Raw genomic sequence first — 22,871 nt, 5'->3', positions numbered from 1 at the left:
TTTTGGTTCTTAAAAGAAGTCTCATAATGTGACAATCACTGTGAAATTCTGTTTCTGAACAACTTTGGAGTATTTTCTGCTTGCGATGGTCCTCCACATGTCACATTGTCACATGGAAGCCAGCTGAGGCTTGCCAGGCAGGCACAGAAATTCTAGTGTAAATTCCCTGTTATCTGCTTCTAACCTCTTACTTTTCAGTTATACTTTAAGATGGAAGAATATATTTAAAAGAGGACCTAGTGGCTTCTCTCTCCCCACATCTTTTCAAGCAAGCTGTTTGCTTTGAGGCACTGCAATGTGATGCAAATCTGTAGTCTGTCGCAGGGATGCTGGTCCATGCTGTATGTTCAGCATGCAAAGATAGTACTGGAACAGTTTATGAACGGAATAGGGGCCTTAAAAACCTGGAAGCAGCAGTATTTCAGGGTGAAAAATCACTCACTGTGCCTCTCATGGTCCCTGAGATCATTGAATTCAGGTGTTTCACTTACAGAAAAAATAAAGAAAGGGCAGGTTGTGTCAACATCATAGATGTCAGCATATCCTTCAGTCCTAAAACCTGTAAATCCTTGGAAAAGGTACACCTTGTATCTTGTAATATCTTAAAATAACAGCATTCCTGCAATAAGTTTGCCTCCTTTGCTAGTTTAATTCCTCTGTTTTCTTGGAGCAGGTCCCAGTGCTATGATATTGAAAATCAGTCCTAGGCATTCACCACAGTTTTGCAAAACCAAGGGCCATGCTTTTAATTGTAACAATAGTGCCACTATTGTGTTTATCTCCTCTGCCATCCAAAGAATTCCAGCAGTTGCATGCCTGCACACCAGTCGGATGATTGACATTGTTGTAATAAGGTTAATGTTTAAACTTCCCACCCGTAATAACTAAAATATCCAGAGATAAGGCTGAAAGTCAATTTGTAATTATCCCTGCTGTGCCAAGACATTGCAAAAGATTCTAAGTGGAGGGTAATTTAACTTTTCAGTCCTAGCTGTTAAAAAGTAGTAAGAAGAAGGTGAAAAGCTTGGGTCATTTGTATCTTGAGTTTCCAGGAAGAGGGAAAAAAGGAGCTGTAATTCCTCCACATTCAAACTGGGAATAATTTTCTCTGTGTTCTACTGAAAATGTCTTTTTTATGCTTTGAATACATTAGGTTGTTTGCTGGTTGTTTACTGTCCATGGTACATGAAGGAAATAGATCATAGTTAGCAAATAAGCTACTAGAACATTCGGTATAGAATAATTCAATTGAAATACATTTCATACATAAAGACAACATGTGATAATTATTTGTAGTCATTCTAACTAAAGCACTGTCCTCAGAAGAAATAATATCCCTTCAGTCATATGTTCTGTGGCTTCTGTAAATGACCCATATTAATTGAATTTCTAGAAACTGGCTCTTTAAATTGATGTTGGGTAACTGCTTCCATGCTAGACTATTGAAATAAAGGTATTACATCATTGTCCAAACATGTCTACTTCAATAAAAGTATTTGTTTGCAAGAAAAGATATATATTTTAAATCTTTTACACACCGATCAGCATGCATGCCATTTTCCATTTCAGGCTAAGCATACATTTCAGATGTGGAAAAGGCAAGCATGTTGAAATAATTTGAGGCATGGGTATAGTCAGATCAGTCTTGGTAATCCAGAAGGGAGGGGTGCCCAGTGTATTATTACGTTTCGTATATTATTTTTCAAGAGATGGATGCAATCAGTCATCTTCTCGCATATGGTTTGAAAAAAAAAATTGTCTCGCTGGCAAGTAAACTGTTATTTAAGTACACAATCCACGGTACTACAGAAACAGTTTTGCCAAACTTGTCCAAGTATTCTCACATCCTTAAAGATGGTATAAATATCATTTATGGCAAGCCGTTTACTTCAGACTATATGGAATGCCTTCCTGCTCCCCTGATCTAAGTGTCCCAGTTTGCATTATGGCCTTTATTGCTTCTGTTTGATGGAGTGATCAGTAAAAATTTAATGACACTATAAAATAATAAAAATGTCATTAATTTACCACGGATCCTGGATGCAGTGGTTGTAAAGTTACATTAATAAACAGAATATTTTTTACAACAAAAAGCATTGTTACGTGGGAACGTATAAATAACACACATAAATTTAAGAGCAATTTTACTGTTAGCACACACATTATTATGGAATAGCCAATAAGTGTATAAAACATAGTATATAAAATTTTATGAAAATATACTGTGCACATCAAAAATTCAGCTTTTATCTAAGTGCAGAGAAAAGCCATTATTGTGTGCTTACTGTTTCATTGCTGTTCTTTCACAAGATCACAATTTTATATTTGTTTCTAGTCATTTGAAGTTTGCAGCCTTTTCTGAGGCAGGGGCTAAGGCTTCCTTCTGCTTTGCTTACTCCCTGCTTCACTGAATCATTCTTTTTACCTTCCACACGTGAAGAAAGAATTGATACTTTCTGGCAGAACGTGACGGAAAAGTTGCTAATTTAATGCAAAGCTAAAAATAATGCCAAAGGGGTTGAAAGGCTTGCTTGGCGACACTGGAAATAAGGGATAACTATCTAGCAGTCTATCTGTCATCACTGGGGCTGCTCCATCACTGACTGTGATAATATGTGAATATGATGGATGCCACAGCCTTGTGGCTCATAACATTTAACATTCATCAGCTCTCACTAACAGGGGCTTTATAATTTAAATATCTTTATTTAATATGCAACATCTACCTCATACATCATAATTTCAAAGCACTTAGAGAACCAACATTCCTGCAAGACAGTTGAGCAGACTTTAATTTTTTCAATAACTTTTACGTTTTCTGCATGTTTGTGACTGACAACGCATAAATAAGTGCCTAATCATATCACAGAATGGAAAATTAAGGTTTGGCTGCTAAGAAGATTCTTTTTTCTCTTCTTTTTCTCATTTTGAAGAAAGGATTATTTTTACTACGTGTTCAAAGTATAAAGAAGCACAAAGGATCTGATTTGTGTTGAGAAGTGTTTTCAGTTTCCTAATGCAAACTCCAACTGGCTGTGTTGATCTTGTCATGAGAAGGGGTTGTCAGTGTCATATCCTAAAACTTTTTTGCTGAGATTTAAATGGAAAAACTTAAAGTAACTATACAGTATAAGCTCCATAGCAGCACGAAAAAAAGAAAAAAAAAATCTGTTCAAAATAGGGGTCAAAAGTGCTCTTCACAAGGGAGAAAACACCTGCACTGTCTACAGCAGTGCGCTTTATTAGAAACTCACCAAAATTTTCTGCTAATGGAGGTTAGGCAGGCAGCAGTAGATGCAGTCGTTGATGTACATGTGTGCAGATGTAATAATGCATGTGTAGGTAACACATTTGTTCGTGCAGCCATGTATAACCATTTATTTTTAATGAAGCTATGTATTTTTTTTTTTTTAATCTTGGAATATGAAGTAGAGAATCAATCTTCCTCTCAGTCTTACTAGGGGAAATGTGTAGTTTTAAAAGATTTTTAGTCTATTTTCTCTAGGGTGAGTTCAAGATGGGAGCAAAGACAAATGCCACTAAAAAGGATCTGAGCTTAGTGGGACAAGTTTCTTCTCTTATAATAAATGAATTTGTATTTCATGCAATTGTAAAGGCATCTACTAGATAAAAACATTTTTAGTATTGTGGAAGATTCTCTGATTTTGTGTAAAATCAATGCAAATACTGACCTTTTTTTTTTGTATCATTACGATGATAATTTTCAGTAAAAAAAGCAAGCAAAGGAATGAATTTAAAAGGCATTTAATAGACCTAAATATATCTAGCTTTGTTAAAGCGGCTCATGAATTAGGAGGGGGTTATAAAATAACTATAAATACAGCTCCTTTGTTTGACAAGAACAGGTATTTTTATGGCATAAGTGCTTTCATTTAAGTGTTTCTGAACCTTATCATGCAATTTTCCCTTTTCTCATTCCATGTCAAAATATTGATATTCTTGCAGAAACTTTTTTTTTCTTTTTGGTAACAGAATATTTTCTGGTAAAATCAAAGAGAATGAATTACTAGAAAGATATTCTGAATGTGCATATTGATATGTAGCTGGGTCTGTTGATTTTTATAGCAGAAAGGTATTTCTCCTTCTTCTGAAACAGTCTTAAAGGCTGTTCTTCCAAGAATACTGCAGGTGCTCTATTAACATCCTTAAGAAAATGCTTTTAGTGCAAATATTTTGGAAGAGAAAATAAATGTGCCAAAAGCTGTTTTCTTAGCACTGATCTTTGTTTTTATCTCAACTGCAAATCAGCCCTTTGCAATGGAACACAGTATCCTTGATAAAGTTATTTTTCATTCTCCCTACCAGTAACACAGATCCCATCCTGGTGATTCAGGTGTATTGTTACATTGCACAACATTTTTCAGTATAATATTAGACCTCTAGTATTGTAGTGCTTCTCTGAAGTCAAATTTTATTTGTAACTTTCTTCTCTCTTGAGTTCCTTTGTGTATGTGAGCTCCGTCATCAACCATGGATTTTACACAAGAAAACAATTGAAGTAATTAACCAAATAGCAAATGCAGAGTTATTTTGTCTGACAACTGGAAGATTCTGATGAACTTTTAGAAAAGCATTTAGTACCTGAAGTGCCTCAGCTGCATTTTGTGGCAAATCCAGTGTCAGACTGAGCTTTCTTTTCCTCTGCAGATTAAACAGAGAATAATTTAAAAAATACATGGCTGAAGGAACCAAAAGCATGATGAATGAAAACAATTCATGGCTTTTCCTGATGGGATTTCATGGCTGAAACACAATGACAATAAAAAAAATAATAATATTGAAAAGCAGAAGTAGTTGGAATAAAAGAGGAGTGAAGCCCAAGTTTGTCCTGAAGAACATTTCCAAGTTTCTACCATCTTTTAGGAGAGAATCTCCCAATGTTTTCTCCCGGTGTCTGGCATGCACAGCACAGAAGTAGGTCATTGAACAATAGACTGAACAGCAGTCAGCACTCTATTTCTGCATAATGCATTAAGTATAACATGGAGAAACTGTTCATAGAGCTGAAAGCTGGCATTTCATGTCTGTAAATTCAAGCTGACATGACATTTAATATTGTTTCATAGTAATGAACAACAAGGTTTCATTCATTCACAAGTACAACATAATGCCAAGTTTAATCTGAAGAGGTAACAACAAGGCAAGAGGGAAAACATGCTATGTTCCTTCAAATGAGAATGCTAAATTAATGATAACCATTGAACACTTTGCTACTGATACACAGCACTACAGAGAGCACTATTGAGAGACAATATTACACTGCCTTTATAGTGCCCTTGTCCAGGAGCTGAGCAAGGAACTGGGTTAACATATAAAATACCTTTCAGTTTCCACTTTCTGGTTCCAGGTTTCCTATGGACGTCTCCAGCCTCAAAAGCTTTCTGTTTCTCTGGGAGTGGGCATTCTTTTTTCTTTTTTTCCTGTTTTATCTTCTTAAGTTCCCTTTTCACTGAGGTACAACTTAAATTTCTAGACAAAATAATATTGGTTCTGTCCTCTATTATTCCTTATTTCAAATATTTGTCTTTGAAAAATCTCTGCATAAAATTGAGACTTGTGTTTTCACAGAGGTATGAATGCAAACTTAAATCTCAGAGTGGGGAAAAAGAGCTTTTTTCATTAAAATACTAGTGCATTTTAATACAAACTCTTCTTCTAGCTTCTGAATTTTCATGTTTCCCAAATGTTGATTGTCTTTTTCAGTTTAAGTTGGAAAATAAGTGGAAAGGCAAAGTGAGCAGCATCGATCAGCACTGTGTGCTGCCAAGAGTGTTTTGTATTTGCATGTACAATCGTTTATGCGATATGGCACTGCAGATCAAAATAATCTCAAAGTTTCTGTATATGTTTCACATTTAAAACTGATTTTCATAAATGCAAACATTCAGAATCTGTAAAAAAAAAAAAAAGAAAAAAATTGTCCCTGAGCTAAAATTCTAATTAGATGCATTCATTATTTGTTCAGATTTAAGAAATAAAGCATGTATCAATGCATACCCATATGCACTGGCATATAATGAGAACTATCCTATATGGAACATTAAGAGTCCTTCTGTTCTTTTCCAGGAAAGAACAAGGTTTGAAAATTTAGGCCCACAGTTAACAGGGAAACCCAATGAAGATGGAAAAATTGGCCCCGGTGTCATCGATCTTACAAGGCCAGAAGATGCAGAAGGTGAGTTGCAATTTTGACCATGGGTTATTGAGCACTGCACCACAGGATGATATGGCTGAAATACTGCCAGTGTCATAAGTACTGTCTATGTTACATTCCTGTCTATGTAACACTTGATTGATTTCTGTCTGAATTTGTGAGATTTCAGTAAGTCCATAACAAAGTCTGGAGACATGAATAGAACTGTGTAGCCCTTTTAGACCTTCTGCAGCACAACTGTCTTTTCCCCAGCTGCCAAATAAGTGTTTACATTTTATACTCTTAATAAAATTTAGGAGGTATTGAGATATTATCTCAGGAAGGATATATATTCCTGATTTTTTAATGTTTAGCAGCTTTGAAGAAGGTTAGAGCATTTTCAGAAATCTGCCCATCATGCAACCACCTATTCAATGTGTAGCAAGCAGAATTCTGTTCATAGGCAGCTATCAAATGATAATGGAAAAATACTTCCCATTTTCTGTATGAAAAGGTCTTTTTGATTTTATAAGCCTTCAGTACACTCATTTCAGAGAGAGTTTTATATCTATATCTATATATAGCTGGAAGTCAGTGTTTATCAGGACTGAGCTGAGTCTCTAGCAGGATTACCACGCATGCTCTGGGAGTGGATATCACTGGGATCCTCTCTACCCTGTGGTACATTTGAGGAGCACATGTACATATATAGGAACCCTACCTGTCAGAAGATTAATGTGCTATTCAGATAGAATATTATGCAGGATTTTGCCCCCTGAATTTAGTTCTGTTTGAGAATAATTTTGCCCTTTTTAGACTGGAGAAATTCCAGTTATGGGTCAAGAAGGTAAAAACACCTTTGAATTTTTCCATTAACGTCCAAACGTGTGACAGATCCAAAGTCTGCTTTTTTTCTTGGATCAAAAGGCAGAAACAAAGTCTGCTTTTTTTTTCTTGGATCAAAAGAATAGGACCAGTAAACTTTAGGGACCTATTATTTGTGAGCTTCATTTATTCATCCTTAATACAATCTGATTGGCCACTGTTGTATCCTCTGTAAACAGAAAAATAACAAACAGAATGTAGGTAAAAAATAACTTTCAGATGGCTGTTTTGCAATGATTCTTTTTTTTTTCTAGAACAAAGGATTCAGGAGATACATGGACTTTCCAAAGTGCTTTTTGACCAATCAGTTTTTTATAAAGTGCTTTATAAAGAAACATTCCTCCAGCAACAATATTTCACATTTCAACATGTTGAAGAATATTTTTTTTGGTTCCCTTTGGGTGAAAAGTTGCAAGGGGAACCCAGTGGCTGGTTTAGATGACATCAGGCCTCTGACCCTCTTATTGGTTTAGCTAATTTCCTTCAATTCATCCATTCTCTTCCTAGTGTCCTTAATTCAGTATCTTGATACCCCTTGTGGCACTGACAGCCTCCCCTGTTACTGGATAGTGCAGAGAGGAGCTTGCCATATGTAACCCAAGCTACAGTGATGTGTGCCAGTTTAAGGACAGTGTGCATGTCTTTCTAGAGCTACTGGGGCAATTTGAGGCATGGCCACACCAGAAATCCGAGTTCATGAATGGATTCAGATTTCCAGAATTTGTTTAGCAGCCAAGAGATATCTCTGGAAAAGAGATGCTGGGTGCATAGCACTGCTGATCTGAAAAAAAACATTGGCAGGAGTTCTAAACTGAGCTGCTTATTTGTCCTTCTCATTGTAGACAAGGTGAATTTAGATGTTAGCTGGATGAAAGAAAAAGACATTCAAAATATAACCTGAGTTTTGCCCCTTATATTTGACAAGCAGGCTAAGAGATGGCACTTCCATGTCTAACATAAATTACAGTGGAAGTGCATTGCAAACAGTGCTGCTGAAATACCAGCAGTTAAACTGTGGTCTCTGATATGTACCATGCTACAGACTCTGCCCAGCTCCCAACTACTGTGAAACTATTACAGATCTTTCTAGGTTTGTCATTGCTTTTTATACGTGTTCCTATTATTTTGTGCTTCCAAACTCCAGCCCTGGGTTACTATGAAGCTTGACAGCTTATTCTTTAGAATCATAGAATCATTTAGTTTCAAAAAGACTTTTAGGATCATCAGGTCCAACCCAGCACTGCCAAGTCCACCATGAATCCATGGCCCAGAGTGCTACATCTTTTAAATACCTTCAGGGGTGGTGACTCGGCCACTTCCCTGGGCAGCATGTTCCACAGCTTGACAGCACTTTCAGTGAAGAAATGGTTCCTTTATATCAAATCTAAACCTCTGCTGGCCTGACTTAAAGCTGTTTCCTCTTGTCTTATCACTTCCTTGAAAAAAATGACCCCACGTCTCTGCAGCCTTCTTTCATGTTGTAGAGAGTGATAAAGTCCTCCCTGAGCCTCCTTTTCTCCAGGCTAAACACCCTCAGCTCCATTAGCCTCTCCTCATCAGACTTGTGCTCCAGACCTTTCACCAACTTTATATCTTTTCTTTCACCTCCTCTGAGAATGCCTTGTTGCATTTCATTGTGTTGCCACAGTCACAATCTCAGCTGAATGTCAAAGGTTCCTAATAGGCACAGTCATGTTCTTCAAAGACTTCTCATGTTTCACACCTTCCTTTCTGTATTGTCATTTTTACTTTAAATCTTTTTTTTTTTTTTACATACTATTTGAATTCAGGTTGCTGTAGAAATCTTTAGCTAATATTTCTGTGGTTCATGTGTGTTTTACACATATAAAACAGGGAATAAAGATTTCTGAAGTGACGTATGGATGGCCAACTTTTGATGCCCTGTCTTTTCTCTTTTCTGGATGCCAGAAATACATCCAGATCTCTGAAGCCCAGGTGCAGTCGTGGCAAAGTGAGTGGATGGCTGTTAGATCTGCCAGGTGGTTTTATCACTGACCAGAAGTGGAAGCTACAGGCTTTTTTTTGAGTCATGGATTATAAGTATTGAAATTATTTAAACTTAGAAATTAGACAAATATGAAATAGTATAGAATGATTTTTTTTAGCTTGTTTTAGCTTGTCCCTACCCAGTGTGTGAAAACCTTTTTAAGATTAATTAAAGGTAGGATTTAATTAATGGTAGCTAGTTGTACTTTCAGAGAGACAAAGTTGTCTTCAAAGTTTGTGTTGCTCATAATGAGTTAACAGTCATGAATGGAGACCTGAAAATCATCAGCAAGAGTGTTATAGTGAATATGACATAAACCAATATTTCTGTTACTTCCTTAGCTACCAGCAGGACTGACCTAACTACATTAAAAATCATGCTCAAACTGTATTTAAAACATTGCTACTTACTGTGACACCATTGATGAATAATCCACAGCTGCTAGACTTGTATCATTACCTGAAATCCCCATTTCCATGTTAAAATATATCATACATCTGTAGTTAGCAAAACTCAAAAACATGATTTGAAAGCCTTCTAAACATTTGGTGACTGGTATACAAAATTAGAAACAACAGCCAATTAGAGAATTAAACAAGGATGTTTTTCCCCCCTTAAAATTAATGTTTTAAAAGAAACGTAATTCTTTCTGTAGGTGGCTTCATAATTTTGAACATTTGAGGTTGTCAATACTGAAATATTGCTAACAGGGATGGACACACCAAGACAGCTTTGAGTGTAGCTATAGCTAAACCCTCTCTTGAACATCACTGAGATATATCAGCTGACCAGAGTGTGTAGAGTGTAGTCAGGAGTCATAGGTAAGCCCTGTTTAAATTTCAGGTCAGAAAACCTATGTAATACTAAATTTCAGGTCAGAAAACCTATGTAATACTAAAGTATTTAGCATACTAAATACTAAATTATCTAGTTCTCAGTTATTGAGAATATTGAATGATGTGAATAAGTTTTTTTGGTTCAAGTTCTAGAAAAAGATTTTCCTTTCACAGATACTCATTTCTGGGAGATGGTGCTGCTTCTTTTGAATTGTAAAATGTGCTCAGTGTTTATAGATCCTTCTGGTTTTGTGCATGTGGTCAAATTCTTTCAAAACTTGTAGGAAGTGTGTTAAAATTTGGTTTTCTAGTAGATAGAAATCTGCAGGGTGGACCTAACCTTCCTGTTGACAATTACTGATTTTACCTTAGCTCAGGTTACATTGTGGTTTCCTTCAGCAGTCATATCCAGTGATTCAAATTCCATCAAGACCTGATCTTCATTCCTACTAAAGAATTGGATCTATTAAAATGTAATTTTCTTGATTGGATCCTAGATTCAGAGCAAAAATGTCTAACTCTTATTGTTTTGCCACTATCTCTGAGTGGGATTTTGTAAAAGACAAAAAACTTATCTGTATCTGGTTTTCGTTAGTGAAAATAAGATGCATTGCAAAGCTAAATTAATTTTCAGACAGCAAATAGAAATAGATGAAAATACCTTATTAATACTTAACATTTAGTTCCATGTTCATTCATGTTGATATTTTAGAATCAGGGGCTTGTGAATTAAATATTTGGCCTCACAGTTTGCCGTTTGGGAAAACATACAAAAAGAGTTCTGGGTCCTGTATCGATGTTTTCATTCACATTCTTCACACTCTAGTTTCCGTGATTAGGTAAACCTTGAGTTTAGCTCTTGCTGCTTCTTTCTTTGATACAATTCTGCCAGTGTGTGCAAAGCATGGACCTGAAAGCTAGGTACATGTCTTCTAGTTTAGACAGAAACTGTTTTAAATAATACAGTGGGATCTGTCTACTTTGTATCTTTGTATTTATTTGTCCTGGTATGAGACTAATGAGATTTTCAAAGTCTCCCAAAGGATAACTTTTGCTGTGAAACCCAGCTGTAAAGTCGGGGTTTTTAGAGTCCTCAGCATGGGATTGGCACCAGCCTATCTCCTTAAATTCACTGATTTATTGTCTGAGTCCTTAGTGCCTGTGTCCTCCCTTGCAGTGCTTGCTGTCTCTTACTTCAACTTGTAAATTCCTTGGGTTAAAGACTATGGTTTCCTATATAGCAAATCATGGTTTGAGATTACACAGATTTAAGCTTTATCTGTGTGATCCTGGTATCTTTGAACCATGCTACAAGTAAACTAAACTTGTAAGCCAGTTGCAAGCTGGATAACCTTTGGAAATTGACTGGTTCCAGTACTAAGGCCTAGATTGGTGTTATTAATTCTAGTTCAGGTTTTGGTCTGAACTTGATTTTGCACCTCAGTCCAGGCTTGGAAGAAAACAAGCCGACTTCTTCTTTTAGAAGAACATATTCCAATTCATCCATAAGCTTAAGAACCCAGTTCTGCAGCATTTCAGATGATGGATTTGCTGTCCAACATACAAAGTCAATGAATAGCCCAAGATTCCCTGCAGTTAATAGTCAAGAGTTTGTCTTTTTATGTGCAGGAGATTAGCTCTTCCCGTTCATATTTGACTTAAGTTAGCCATGTTGCAAGGAATGCTGTAGCAAAATGGGCGATTCTACTTGTGCAAAAGCAAGGGAAACTAAACAGTAGAGAAAGAAGTGGTGTTAGGCATCATCAAATACTTAACCAGTTGCCAGAACATGGTAAAAAAAGAGTAGTAGCATCAGCAGCAGTGAATGTGGAATCATGTGAAGGAGAGGACTAATTTAAGTGAGGAAAGACAGGGAGGAAGGAACATGGGAGAAACATGAGGAAACTGAGGTAGCAGGGAACACGAGCTGATCTCTCAGGCTGAGGAAGAACTGCCACCAGTTTCTGTCCATCTGTCAAAGTGCATTTCCCCCCTCCCTGGCAAGAGAGCAGGCATCATGACCAGTGCCTGGCTTTTGCACACCTATTGGGTGTATTATTAAAGGAGCACCTCTACCATGTGCTCAAAGCCTCAACAACCTCATGCACCCCCAATAGCAAACAATTGCCTGTACAACAAAAGGGTGAGGGTTTCTTCTCTACTTCAAAAAAAGTTTGGCCTTGAGAGCTGAAGAAGCAGGTGAAAGGGAAGCAGACATTTGCAGGCAGATCGACCTTGGCAGGCTGCCAGGACGATCCAAACCTGTGAGGTAACTTGTTTAACACCCTCCTGTGCAGAGGTGCAAACAGCAGGTAGCACGAGCAGGGTGAAGCATCACCTACTTTTTTGACAGTAAATACCGGAGGAAAGAATTCCTCTCCACGCCAGAATTTGTCGCACATAAATATTTGTAATAGTTGCTATGGCAGTTGAGAGGAGAAAGATGAAAATCAGAAAACAGTGAAAGCTGTCTGAAAACAAAGAAATGTATCCAGAGAGTAAGCTCAAGTACTGGAATTTTTATTGCCCTGAATTCTTGTTATAGGCCTTTGATTGCAAAAACACCACCTCAAAAGAAAACAAAAGAAAAAACCCAAAACAACCTAAACCTGTACCTTTGTATTTAAACATAAAATAACTTATTATATTAGTAATACCAGATGCTGAAATGTGACCTTTATTAATTGTAGTTGCCATTTTTAGCATCCATGAATCTGATTGTGCCGGACACTTGAGTGATATCCTGATGTTTTCCAGAATAACTCAGAACAGATAGGAATTTGGGATGAAGTGCTTAGGCATGGTATTTCAGTTGTGTTGGATGAGATTTGGTGCTTCACCCTGGAGTAACTCAACACCTGCACATGGGACAGGAATAAGAATCCTTTAAGAACCACCCCATCACTTTTCTGATGACAACCACTTCTCACATCTCATCGTTGCCAGCATCCCCATAACTTTTTAGAGGGGGAACTGAAAAACCTGTTCTGGGTGTGTGTGGACTGATCTTTCCATAAGATTGAAACCTATTCTTCTCAAGACAGAAACATTTAACCTATGGTATGCTTCTCATTTTCAGAATAACATATCTGGGTATCCTCCACAACTGTTAACTTTTGATAGTCAACTGTCCTAGGTACTTTTTTTTTCCTACTGCTAAGTATAAGGCATTCTTGTCTAACATTTCCAAGCTACAGTAATTGACTCTTGTAGAATAGTATCTTTATTTTAAAAAATCACACTTAGGATCTTTTGATGTTGTACAATTGACCACTTCTACAATGCCCAGAGTTTCACACAGGGGTGCTTATTAGCACAGTTATAACTAAGAGCTTTTCACAATTTCCATTATATAGTAAAACATTATTTTCAGGAATTTAGAAGGTGGCTGTAAAAGGCAACTGTGGGCTGCAGTTTTAAACAGAAAATCTTCACCCATGAGAAAATTATTGTCACAAATGCTGAAAGCATCAGCCAGTATGTGTAGCTATTTTAGGTGGACTGACTGAAAAATTAAATATTGTAATTCGGTGGTTTAAAACATTTTTTCACACTCATGTACAGCCGCCAGGTGTAAAACACCCCATGGTCCTGATTCTCTGAGGGTTTCTTGGTAGTGCTCCAATACGACAAAAGAAGCTTGAAGCTCCATAAAATTGTGTAAAATTTCCAGGCACAATTGAATTTTCAGTTGTTGGAGAAAGCCACCATTTTATCGTACTGAGTGAAGGAGGGAGGAATCTTTCCCTTCTCCCTTAAATCTTTGAACACAGGGAGTGGAGCAGAAATATGAATACAGGAAAGAACATCATATATTCTGGCTAAGCATGAGCAATTGGTACAGATTCAAACAAGCCCTCTTTGTACAACTGTCTATTTTTCTAAGTCTAAAACATGAACCATTTTCTCCTTCAGGAGCCTCAGTATCTCAGAAATAGAAAAGTGTTTAGGATCATTTGCCTTTCTTATATGTAGATACGCAAAGTATCTAAGCAAGTGCCAAGTGAAGAACTTGGTAGCAAGTGCAAAACAAATTTGTACTTTGATTTAATTTCACAGGATCAGTGGTCCAAAGAGTGTGTAGTGTGAGCATTGCAGTGACTTCATAAATTCTGAAAATAATAAATGATTGTGTTTTCAAATTGGCAGGGGTAGTTTCACAGGAATTAAAAAAAAAAAAAACCCAAAAAATATTTGTAAATTTTCATGTAAGCCCGTATTTCATGGCAAACACTATATTTTTTATCCAAACCCAGTAAATGTGGTAACATATTGAGACACACCATTGCCATATTTGTAAAAACATCTTCCTGGTTTTGCTCACAAATCCCTAATGCCCAGGGGTACCTACTTGAAAAATTAGCCTGAAAAACAGCTCATGTTACCATGCTGCTTTTGCTTCCTTCTCTTCGTGTTATATTATTTACTAATTACATTATCAGTTGTTTTACTATCAGCACCCCATGTGAAGGGCAAGAAGAAATGGCATGCACATATCCTAGCCCCAGTTCCTTTACTGATTACTGATATGACAAGTGAAAACAGCTAGCACTGGATGGAAGGAATTAGTTATATTGATAGAAAGAATGATGTTGCATCATTCAGAAAGGGACAAATTATTGAAGATTGAATGCAGGAAATGGATCACTAAAGCAGTGACTGCAACACATTTTAAAATCTTTTGCTAAGTATTCTGCATTTCTTAATATCATGTAATTTAAGGGAGGTGGTTTTGTAAAATCCTCTCTCATTGTTAAACATAATTCCCTTGTACAAATTACATTGTACTTAAGCTTTTAAAAATCATTGTTTTGGAAAAGAACATGTGAGCAAGCAACAAAGAGTGTTGAGCCACACCTTGACCAATGCATCCATCAAATATGAAGTGAGACTGCCTTCTTTCTCTGTCTTTAATTCCTGTCTGTCATTTCTCCATCCTAAAACAAAACAAAGCATTGACTGAAGTATGAATGGATCACTATGGCCCTTGTTCAAACAGGACGTTTTCAACAAAAAGGCTTTTAGGGATGATTGAAGACTGCAGAATCAGCCCCTGTGTTTTAAAGTAATGTTGTGTTTTCTGGATGTTCTAGGTGATACTCATGTCATGAGAAATTGGAAATGATTTGAATAACAGCTACACTGGCAGTAAGGCTGTTACTTCTATGGAAACATTTTTATGTTAAATAGATTAGTGCATTCTTCTTTGACTTTGAATATGATTAATATAGTAACAATAGTTGCTTAGCTGGTAGACCAGCTGGGGTTTTTTTTCTGAAAAATAAAATCAAATCCATAGATCTTGTCAGATACCTAACAGTAATTGTTAGTATTTTTTCTCTTGGGGTGGGCTGTTTCATCCATGATTTTCCTTTCTGTGGGCCTCTATTTTCCTCAGCTGAGTATAAAATACCAAAGGAAAACAACAATGTTTGTGGATTGAATAATGTAGATTGTTGTTAGATCTGATGACTGGCAATCCATTACTTCTGGCATCATTACTTAGGCTGAAAAACTTTCAATTTAAATATGATTCATATTTCTTTTCTATCAATAAAATTAATGTCAGAATGGAGTTGTTAGCATTTAATTAATTATCTGTGAAGGGTCTTGAAGCCTGCAAGTGGCACATGATTGAAAAATATGATGACACTTAAACACCTCCCCAAATTTATAGTAAAAGCTGCTTCTTCATTCCAATTTCTCTATAGATATTTCACGGATCTTCACAGAGTAACTCTTATGTTAGAGCACATGTATGGCTGTGTCAGCCACCAGGAGCTAAAGTCAGGCCTCAAGCCCTTACTCATTCAGTTAATATCCCATGTAATTTAAAGCATTATTCTATTGTTTTAGCTATAGTCCATGCCAAGTTTCCATGGGGGTTAGCTTTGCCATAGAATGTGGTCAAGAAATCTAAACTGTTTGTGTAAGCCATCAAGCAAGTAGCTGCATTTAGCAGTTTTAATTCATTTAAATAGCACAGATTTGGGCACGGCTGGCTGTGGAACATGGATGTGCTAGCAGCTTATTTAGGATTATTGTTTTGGTATTTATTGGGGCACAGCTAACAATTCAGCTTTAAACACTGGTGAGCGAACTGGTGGAGCTGAGAACAGTTGCTTTGATTTCACACACAGCAGATATTCTACTCTTAATTTTAGCTTTAGGCTTTCAAGTGGGGAAAGATGTATATGCAGGTTGTGAGTATGGCTGTGAAAACTGGTGCTGTGTTTTAATTGAGATTAAGTATTTTGCTTGCATATGTAAAACAAATGTACTAAAAAAAGTAAACTCGCTGCCATCAAAACTGAAAACAAGGCACTCTGGAAAATATATGCTGATATATAACTGGCTAGAATTTCCTTCATTTTGCAAAGCCACGAGCCACATGCATCAGCTCACCACAAAGTCATTAGGTCTTTTTAAACTCAGATGAAAAACATTAACAAATACCACAAAAGGCTTTAGTATGGCCCCTTTGTTCATTCACATATGGCAGTTTATAACTCCTGCACCACTTGGGTCGTGTGTTTGTTTAAGCTGCCTCCATCAGGCCAGCCCTGAAAGAACAAAAGACATCTTGAGCGATCCTAAGCAGGAAATGGGCTAATCTAAACATGGCTTGTGACACTATAAGTAGAATAGAAAGGGGAGGGATTGATTAGTCATTAATGTCCAATTGACTCCATATGGATGTTGCAATAATAAGGCCTTTTTCAGTGCAGTAGCGGAGTTATTGAATTAGAGGTTTATGTTTCCTCAGAGCTGACCTTAGGGAATTCCCGGTTGGTTCTTCTTGTTGATGTTTTAAAGAGAATGGAGTCTCTCCGCAGGAAAAAGACAGGTCTTATCATAACCAAGTGTTGCTTGGATGTAGCTAACCTGTGCTACAATATATTCTCACCTTTATTTACTGAGCTCATTTCAGAACCCTTGCAGGTGAAACATTTTAGAGGCTATTTAAATATTGCAGTACTTCATGAATAGCTTGTGGCCTTCCAAGTTTTTCTCCCCATTCATTCACTGACATGCAGCTTGTGAGAAATGTTCAATTTACTCCAATTGCAGCTGAACAATATTTGTTTAGCATTTGGAACAAAAGCTGCCTGACAAACAGAACATTTGTGTCACCCCTGTTCCAAACCTAGCTGTGTTTCCAAGTGGATATTTTGCCAGTGATGACAAGACATGCCAGTAAAGACAATAGTTCATGGGTTATCTGAATGGTGTTGGGGATGATGAAATAAGAGGCAGGCAAGGGCAAAACAGAAAAATGTTACTCTACAGCTGCTACCTGTTGCTTAGATTACAGTGAAGTAGCAGTAATTCTTGTAACTTTCTCTAAAATTGATAACACAAAATATTAGTTAAATGACTACTCCTGTGTTCTAAGCTTGCCAAAGCTGCTCTTTCCATTCTGTTCTTTCTATATTTGTGTTTTTCTATTGGATTTTAAATACTGCTATATGTTTCACAAAGGCTGCATTTGTCTGCACCCATATTAAGGGCAGCACAGGGGACTGCCAAGCTGGTTTTTCAGTCCCCCTGTTTATGTGGCATGTCCATATTTATGAGCAACCCATCTCTTGCAGTAAAAGAGTGACTCCTGATTGCATGTTTATCGGGTTCTGGTCTCTGCAGTGCTAGCTGTATTACCGCAGACAGGGCCAGATATTTTGGAGGTCACAATCAGTTTTTTCCAGTCTAGGCAAATATTTCACCTCAGCTTAATGAATAACTGATGATGGGAGCTTTACTACTAACCAGTCATTTTCATACCAGGAACCTAGAAAGATTGTCCTTATTTCTATGTATTCTATCTTGGTGTGTGTCCATGGAAGATGATCTGCCGTATACACTCTAGATTAGCCAGATTCATTAGCTGGAGGGAAGTCAGGGGAAATGTATCACTTCAAACATGAATCAATAGAGTGAAGAGTAATTAAGGAATAACAGGCTGGCTGATAAAAATCTCTTTCTTTTTGCTGTCACTTCTTTTCTCTCTTTTCCCCATCTTTTTCTCAGCCTTTTTTTGCTCCTTTCTATCACATCTATTGTTGTTTGTTTTCTGGTAACCTGTAAAGGCCCAATCTCATGTTTTGTTGTAGATATGAAAAACAGAAGGTAGGCCCACTTCCCATTAAAGACAGTAGGATTTACCTTAATGTGGCTAAAATTTCAGGAAGCATGCTAAGATGTGATGCCTGTCCTAAAATTTATTTCATTAGTAAATGTAAGAAACTCAGATAAAGGTAGGAATAAATAAATAAACAATGTAACAATTGTTATTTTATGTTTCTTAACATTTATTTCACATGAGGATGTTTATCTTTCTTGATGATCAGATTCTTTTATCTTTTATCTTTCTAATGTTCTAATGATTAGAGAGCTCTTTAGAAATGAAAATATTGTTGGAAATTATTTTCATGAAGCTGTAGCATTTTTAGATTTATTCTGTGGTGTTCTTTGCCTCAGTATTGCCACTAGAGCAGCATGGACTCCAGCTTTCACAGAGGGGTTGTCTGCCATATATCCACAAAAAAAGAACACTCTTTTTTAATCTTATTTTAGTTTTAAATTGTCAAAGTTATGGCAGGCTGAGTAAATGCAAAGGATCTAGGAAGTAAGACAGTAAGCACATCCAGAAGCTAAAAGTGTCACTTTGAGGACAGCCCCTGTCTTTAGGCCAAAATATAGAGTTCTCTGCCAACTAAGCCACTAGGGCGGCCAAACTGTACTGCTTTTGCAGTAATTATAAATTCTTACCTGGCTCTTAATTCTGAAAATCCCTCCTCCGGTGATTGCAATATGAACAGTAACTGGCAGATAGAGCTTTAGTTGTCATAGAGAGACAACTACCAATTCCTTCTCTTGTCTTGCTCTTCACTGGTAGTACATCTCCGTTTTCTCTTTTATTTTAGGTTTATTAGTTATTAGAATTTCCTGAAAATATTTTCAGAAAGATTTTAAACACTTCTTTGCACTTGCATATACTTGTTCTTTAAAAATTTCAGATATCTCTTTGAGCCTCTGTCAGTACTAACTGTAATTATCACAATAGAAAAAACCTCCATACTTTGTTAAATCTGTTGAAATTATTTTTATAGGGCACAATAAAGTCAAAATATCTGCTTGATAGGATGAAGCACCTAAGAATGACCAGCTTGAAAGCTTGTTCTTAGGTGTTTCAACTTATAAAACCTCTCTGAGCATTCGTGTATTTGTACCATTAGCACCTCTTTCTAATCTAAAAAGGTGCTGAGATCTTCTGACTTCCCCCATAGAATCCCATGCTACAGGAACTATGTTATTGTAAGGCTTTATATGCTGAATATAATTCCGTGGTTCTGAGACAGAAGAGCATGAAGATTATATTACTTTAGTTATTTGCAGAAATTCATTTTGCAAATGCTTTTGTGATGGCCTATAGGTCAACTTGAAAATATTTCCCCAGAGATCAAGCTCAAAGAACAGCAACTCTTTGGCTGCTCTTTAAAGTCCTTCAAGTATGGACTTGCATAAAGCAGATGCAGCCAGAGCTGACCTTCTTGGGATGGTTGTAATTTATTAGTCCAAGTAAGAATTGTTTTCTAACATAACCTTTATAGTAAAACAGATAATCTATGGTGGTTTTCTGCTTTTTTTTTTTTTTTTTTTTTTTTTTTTTAATTATTTTTTTTAATTCATTTTTTTTTATTTTTTTATTTTTATTTTTTTGTTTATTTTCATTCTATCCAGATTACATCCAGATTAAAAAGCCACCTATAATCTTGCTCCTAGTAGAACTACTCTTTACCTGCATTAAGATTGAAAAGTCCAAAACTGTGTTAGAAAGGGCTAAAGACAAACTCTTCCTTAGCTGTAGTGAATAAGTACCTTTGGGAAAGTAAAAGATGGAAAGACATCCTATGGATTCAAATATGTCTGTCATGTGCTGTTAGTAGAGCAGCTGAATAACAAATAACTTTCACATAAATAATAATTATTTTTCACCAGCTTCTTAATTGCCCACATACTAGTAACATATATTTAATACATTATCTTAAAGGATAGAACAACCGTAACATGTTATGTTTGACTTTTCTCAAATTATAAAGCACTTTGTCTCAATAAATATTTCAGTGTTGACTTACTATGTTTGCAACATATATGAGCATATAAGCATATATGCAGTTTCTAAACAAATACATCCTCTCTCAAAACATGGTATCTTTGATATGTCTGTGGTCCAAGGCTTCTGGCAACAATGGACAGAGCCTCATCAACCATTCAACCCCCTCAGCTGGTGCTACCTGCAGGTCACTCTGCAAAACCGCTCTTCCCTTTTGCCATAAAAAGCTGACTGCAGCCTCCTGGAAATGCAGAACACCTGTGGCTGGGTGCTTAACTTAGAACAGTGTTAAAACAGTTTTGCAGCCCACATTTGCCACAAACCTGTCTTCTTTTATGTGCACGCATGTTAGTATACAAATTGCCAGTTTGGTGTCAGTTGTAAAGTAATGGCATTGGAGGCATCATAAATTACCAGGGTGATCCTCAGGAGAAGACACTGCTGTATGCGAATGAGTATTTTGCTCTCAGGGTAATGTATGTCTTCATCTGGCCCAGTAGTCAGCATATTGCCCTGTGTTGATGGATATAGTCAGTGTGAAACTACACTACATTTCACTGCACAATAAACATGGCTGTCAACACCATATAAAGCAAAATCAATTTATCCTGTATGGTCAGTGCGTTTTAAATGAAATTAATGTACTGTGGACCTGGTGGCAAAAAGGTAGTGTATTAGTTATGCATCCTCTATTTTAGGGCCTCTTTTTCATGCAAATGCGTTTCTTATGTGGAATTTTAAAAAAGGTATACCTATGCATTCACTCTGAATTAGGAAAATTGATTTTTGCGCAACCAAAAACTTGTGTTTGTATACAGTAAAACTGCAGTGTTTTATTTTACTTACTGTAAAAAAAAATCTTATATTTTTGGCAAATAAATCCATGTTGATAGCTGTAATAGTTTATAAAATAAAAGGAGAGCTATTGCTGTACTAATTTGTTGTCAAGTATCTTGCCTTTTCAGGTCATTAAATTATATGACCATTTGGATGAGGTCAAAGACTAAGTATGTCACTGTAAACACTTTTTGTCTCTTTTATAGCTAAGGTATAACTCTAGAAACATATATTATCATCAAAATTGCAGAAGTTTTTTCGAGTAAAGGCAATCTGTTTGGTAATCTGTTTTTCCCACAGTAATTAGCTCTACACCTCAACTCTGTGATCTCTAAACCCTCATGAGGCTTTGCTGTTTGTGGTCAAGAAACAGGGGTGGATGCATTCAAAACCCCAGTTAGGGTTGGCATGTACAAGCTGAATTGATGGCAGATAAAGACAGGATGCTGGGATACACTAGGGCACAGCAGGCATGGAACTGGAGTGCTTGTCTCCCACTCCGGAGGCTCCAATATTCTGTGCGTGTACCTGTTGGAGGCAAACAGTTTTATTACATATATGTGGTTCAAATGCTCCAAAGCACTTCAAATATTCAATCAAAGCAGATGCAACTTTAAAATATTGCTCCAAATGTAGTCTGATCTGTACAAATGACAGCATGTACCTGGTGCACTGTATAATTTATTTTGTGAAAAATTTGACACGTGCTTCACTGCTCCAGCAGCAAAGTCATTGTCAATGGTTTGCGTCAACAGGTCTACATCAGTTTGGATTCTCAAATGTAGCTTTCATGTGAGTTTTGTTGAGCGTTCAGAGAATGTATTTTATGGTAAAACCTCAAGTGGAAACTTTATCAAGTCTCCATGTCTTAACTGAGGGAACACCAGTACAATTTGTTTGTTCAGTTTGATGTTGGGTGGTTTCAGATGGGCAAGCTTGGCCAGTTACACAGAGACAAGTGGTCGGCCCATCTGTCTCTGAGAGAGAGAGAGAACAAAAGAGGCTAGAATAAGCACAGCACTGAAAGCACTTTCCTAACCCACGTAATAATGTTCTGCATCCATCTTGTTTCCTCCTGCCCTGACGTTACAGGGAGTAAAGCAGTGAATGGCTCTGCCGCTAAACTACAGCAGTATTATTGTTGGCCAACAGGAGGGGCCACGGTGGCTGAAGCCCGGGTCTACCGGGACTCGCGGGGCCGCGCCAGCAGCGAGCCCCACATCAAGCGGCCGATGAACGCCTTCATGGTCTGGGCCAAGGATGAGCGCCGGAAAATCCTCCAGGCCTTCCCCGACATGCACAACTCCAACATCAGCAAAATCCTAGGTAAGTGCCAGGCAGCGGGTCACAGGTTGTGTTGGCAGGTTTGGATCAGATGTTAGGAAGAAACTCTTTGCTTTGAGGGTGGTGAGGCACTGGAGAAGGTTGCCTGAGAAGCTGTGGATGCCACATCAGTTTGTGTTCAAGGCCAGGTTGGATGGGCTCTGAGCAACCAGTCTAGTGAAAAGTGTCCCTGCCCATGGCAAGGGAGTTGGAACTAGATGATCTCTATGGTCCTTTCCAACCCAAATCATTCTACTGTTCTATGATTCTCTCTAATTTTAGCACTTTTGGCAGGGGGAGATGTTCACCGAAATTGGAATTACTGAAACAAATGAAGATTTGTGGCTTGTTTTCATTTTCAGTCCCTTTCTTTTCCCTTTCTGCCCCTTCACTAATACTTTTAACTCTCAACAGCAGTCACAACATGCCTTAAAACTTAGTAGCATTGAACAGGAATGTTTTATGAAATCTGTTGCAAGAATCTGTCCCAATAAAGTCTCAATAATGGTAAGATCCCATTAGAATACACCAGAACTACAAATCTCCTGAATGCAAAATGGGACTTGCTAGAGTAAATACTGGGATAAGATTAAAAAGTATGAAATCAAAATCAGAGGTTTATGCCAGACTGTACAATGTCAAAGAAAGCTGGCACAGTTCAAAAGACCTGTACAAGCAAATCTCACATCCAAAATGAAGTTTGGTTCAAAACGT

At 37.1% G+C, this 22,871-nt stretch overlaps 1 protein-coding gene across 10 annotated transcripts in view; it reads left to right on the top strand.

Moving 5' to 3' along the window:
• Positions 1–22,871, top strand: part of SOX6 (SRY-box transcription factor 6) — a 367,386-nt gene that overhangs the window by 328,306 nt on the left and 16,209 nt on the right. For 8 of the 10 annotated variants that reach the window (XM_063398073.1, XM_063398072.1, XM_063398071.1 and 5 more), the window contains 2 exons: positions 6,088–6,196; positions 21,927–22,160. In XM_063398073.1, the coding sequence (XP_063254143.1) occupies positions 6,088–6,196; positions 21,927–22,160 (343 nt within the window). The remainder of the gene's footprint in view (positions 1–6,087; positions 6,197–21,926; positions 22,161–22,871) is intronic. The other 2 variants (XM_063398069.1, XM_063398070.1) reach the window with 1 other exon arrangement.

This window comes from Prinia subflava, chromosome 5 (genome assembly GCF_021018805.1).
Source record: "Prinia subflava isolate CZ2003 ecotype Zambia chromosome 5, Cam_Psub_1.2, whole genome shotgun sequence".
NCBI lineage: Eukaryota > Metazoa > Chordata > Aves > Passeriformes > Cisticolidae > Prinia > Prinia subflava.
This window is presented reverse-complemented; position numbering and strand designations above follow the sequence as displayed.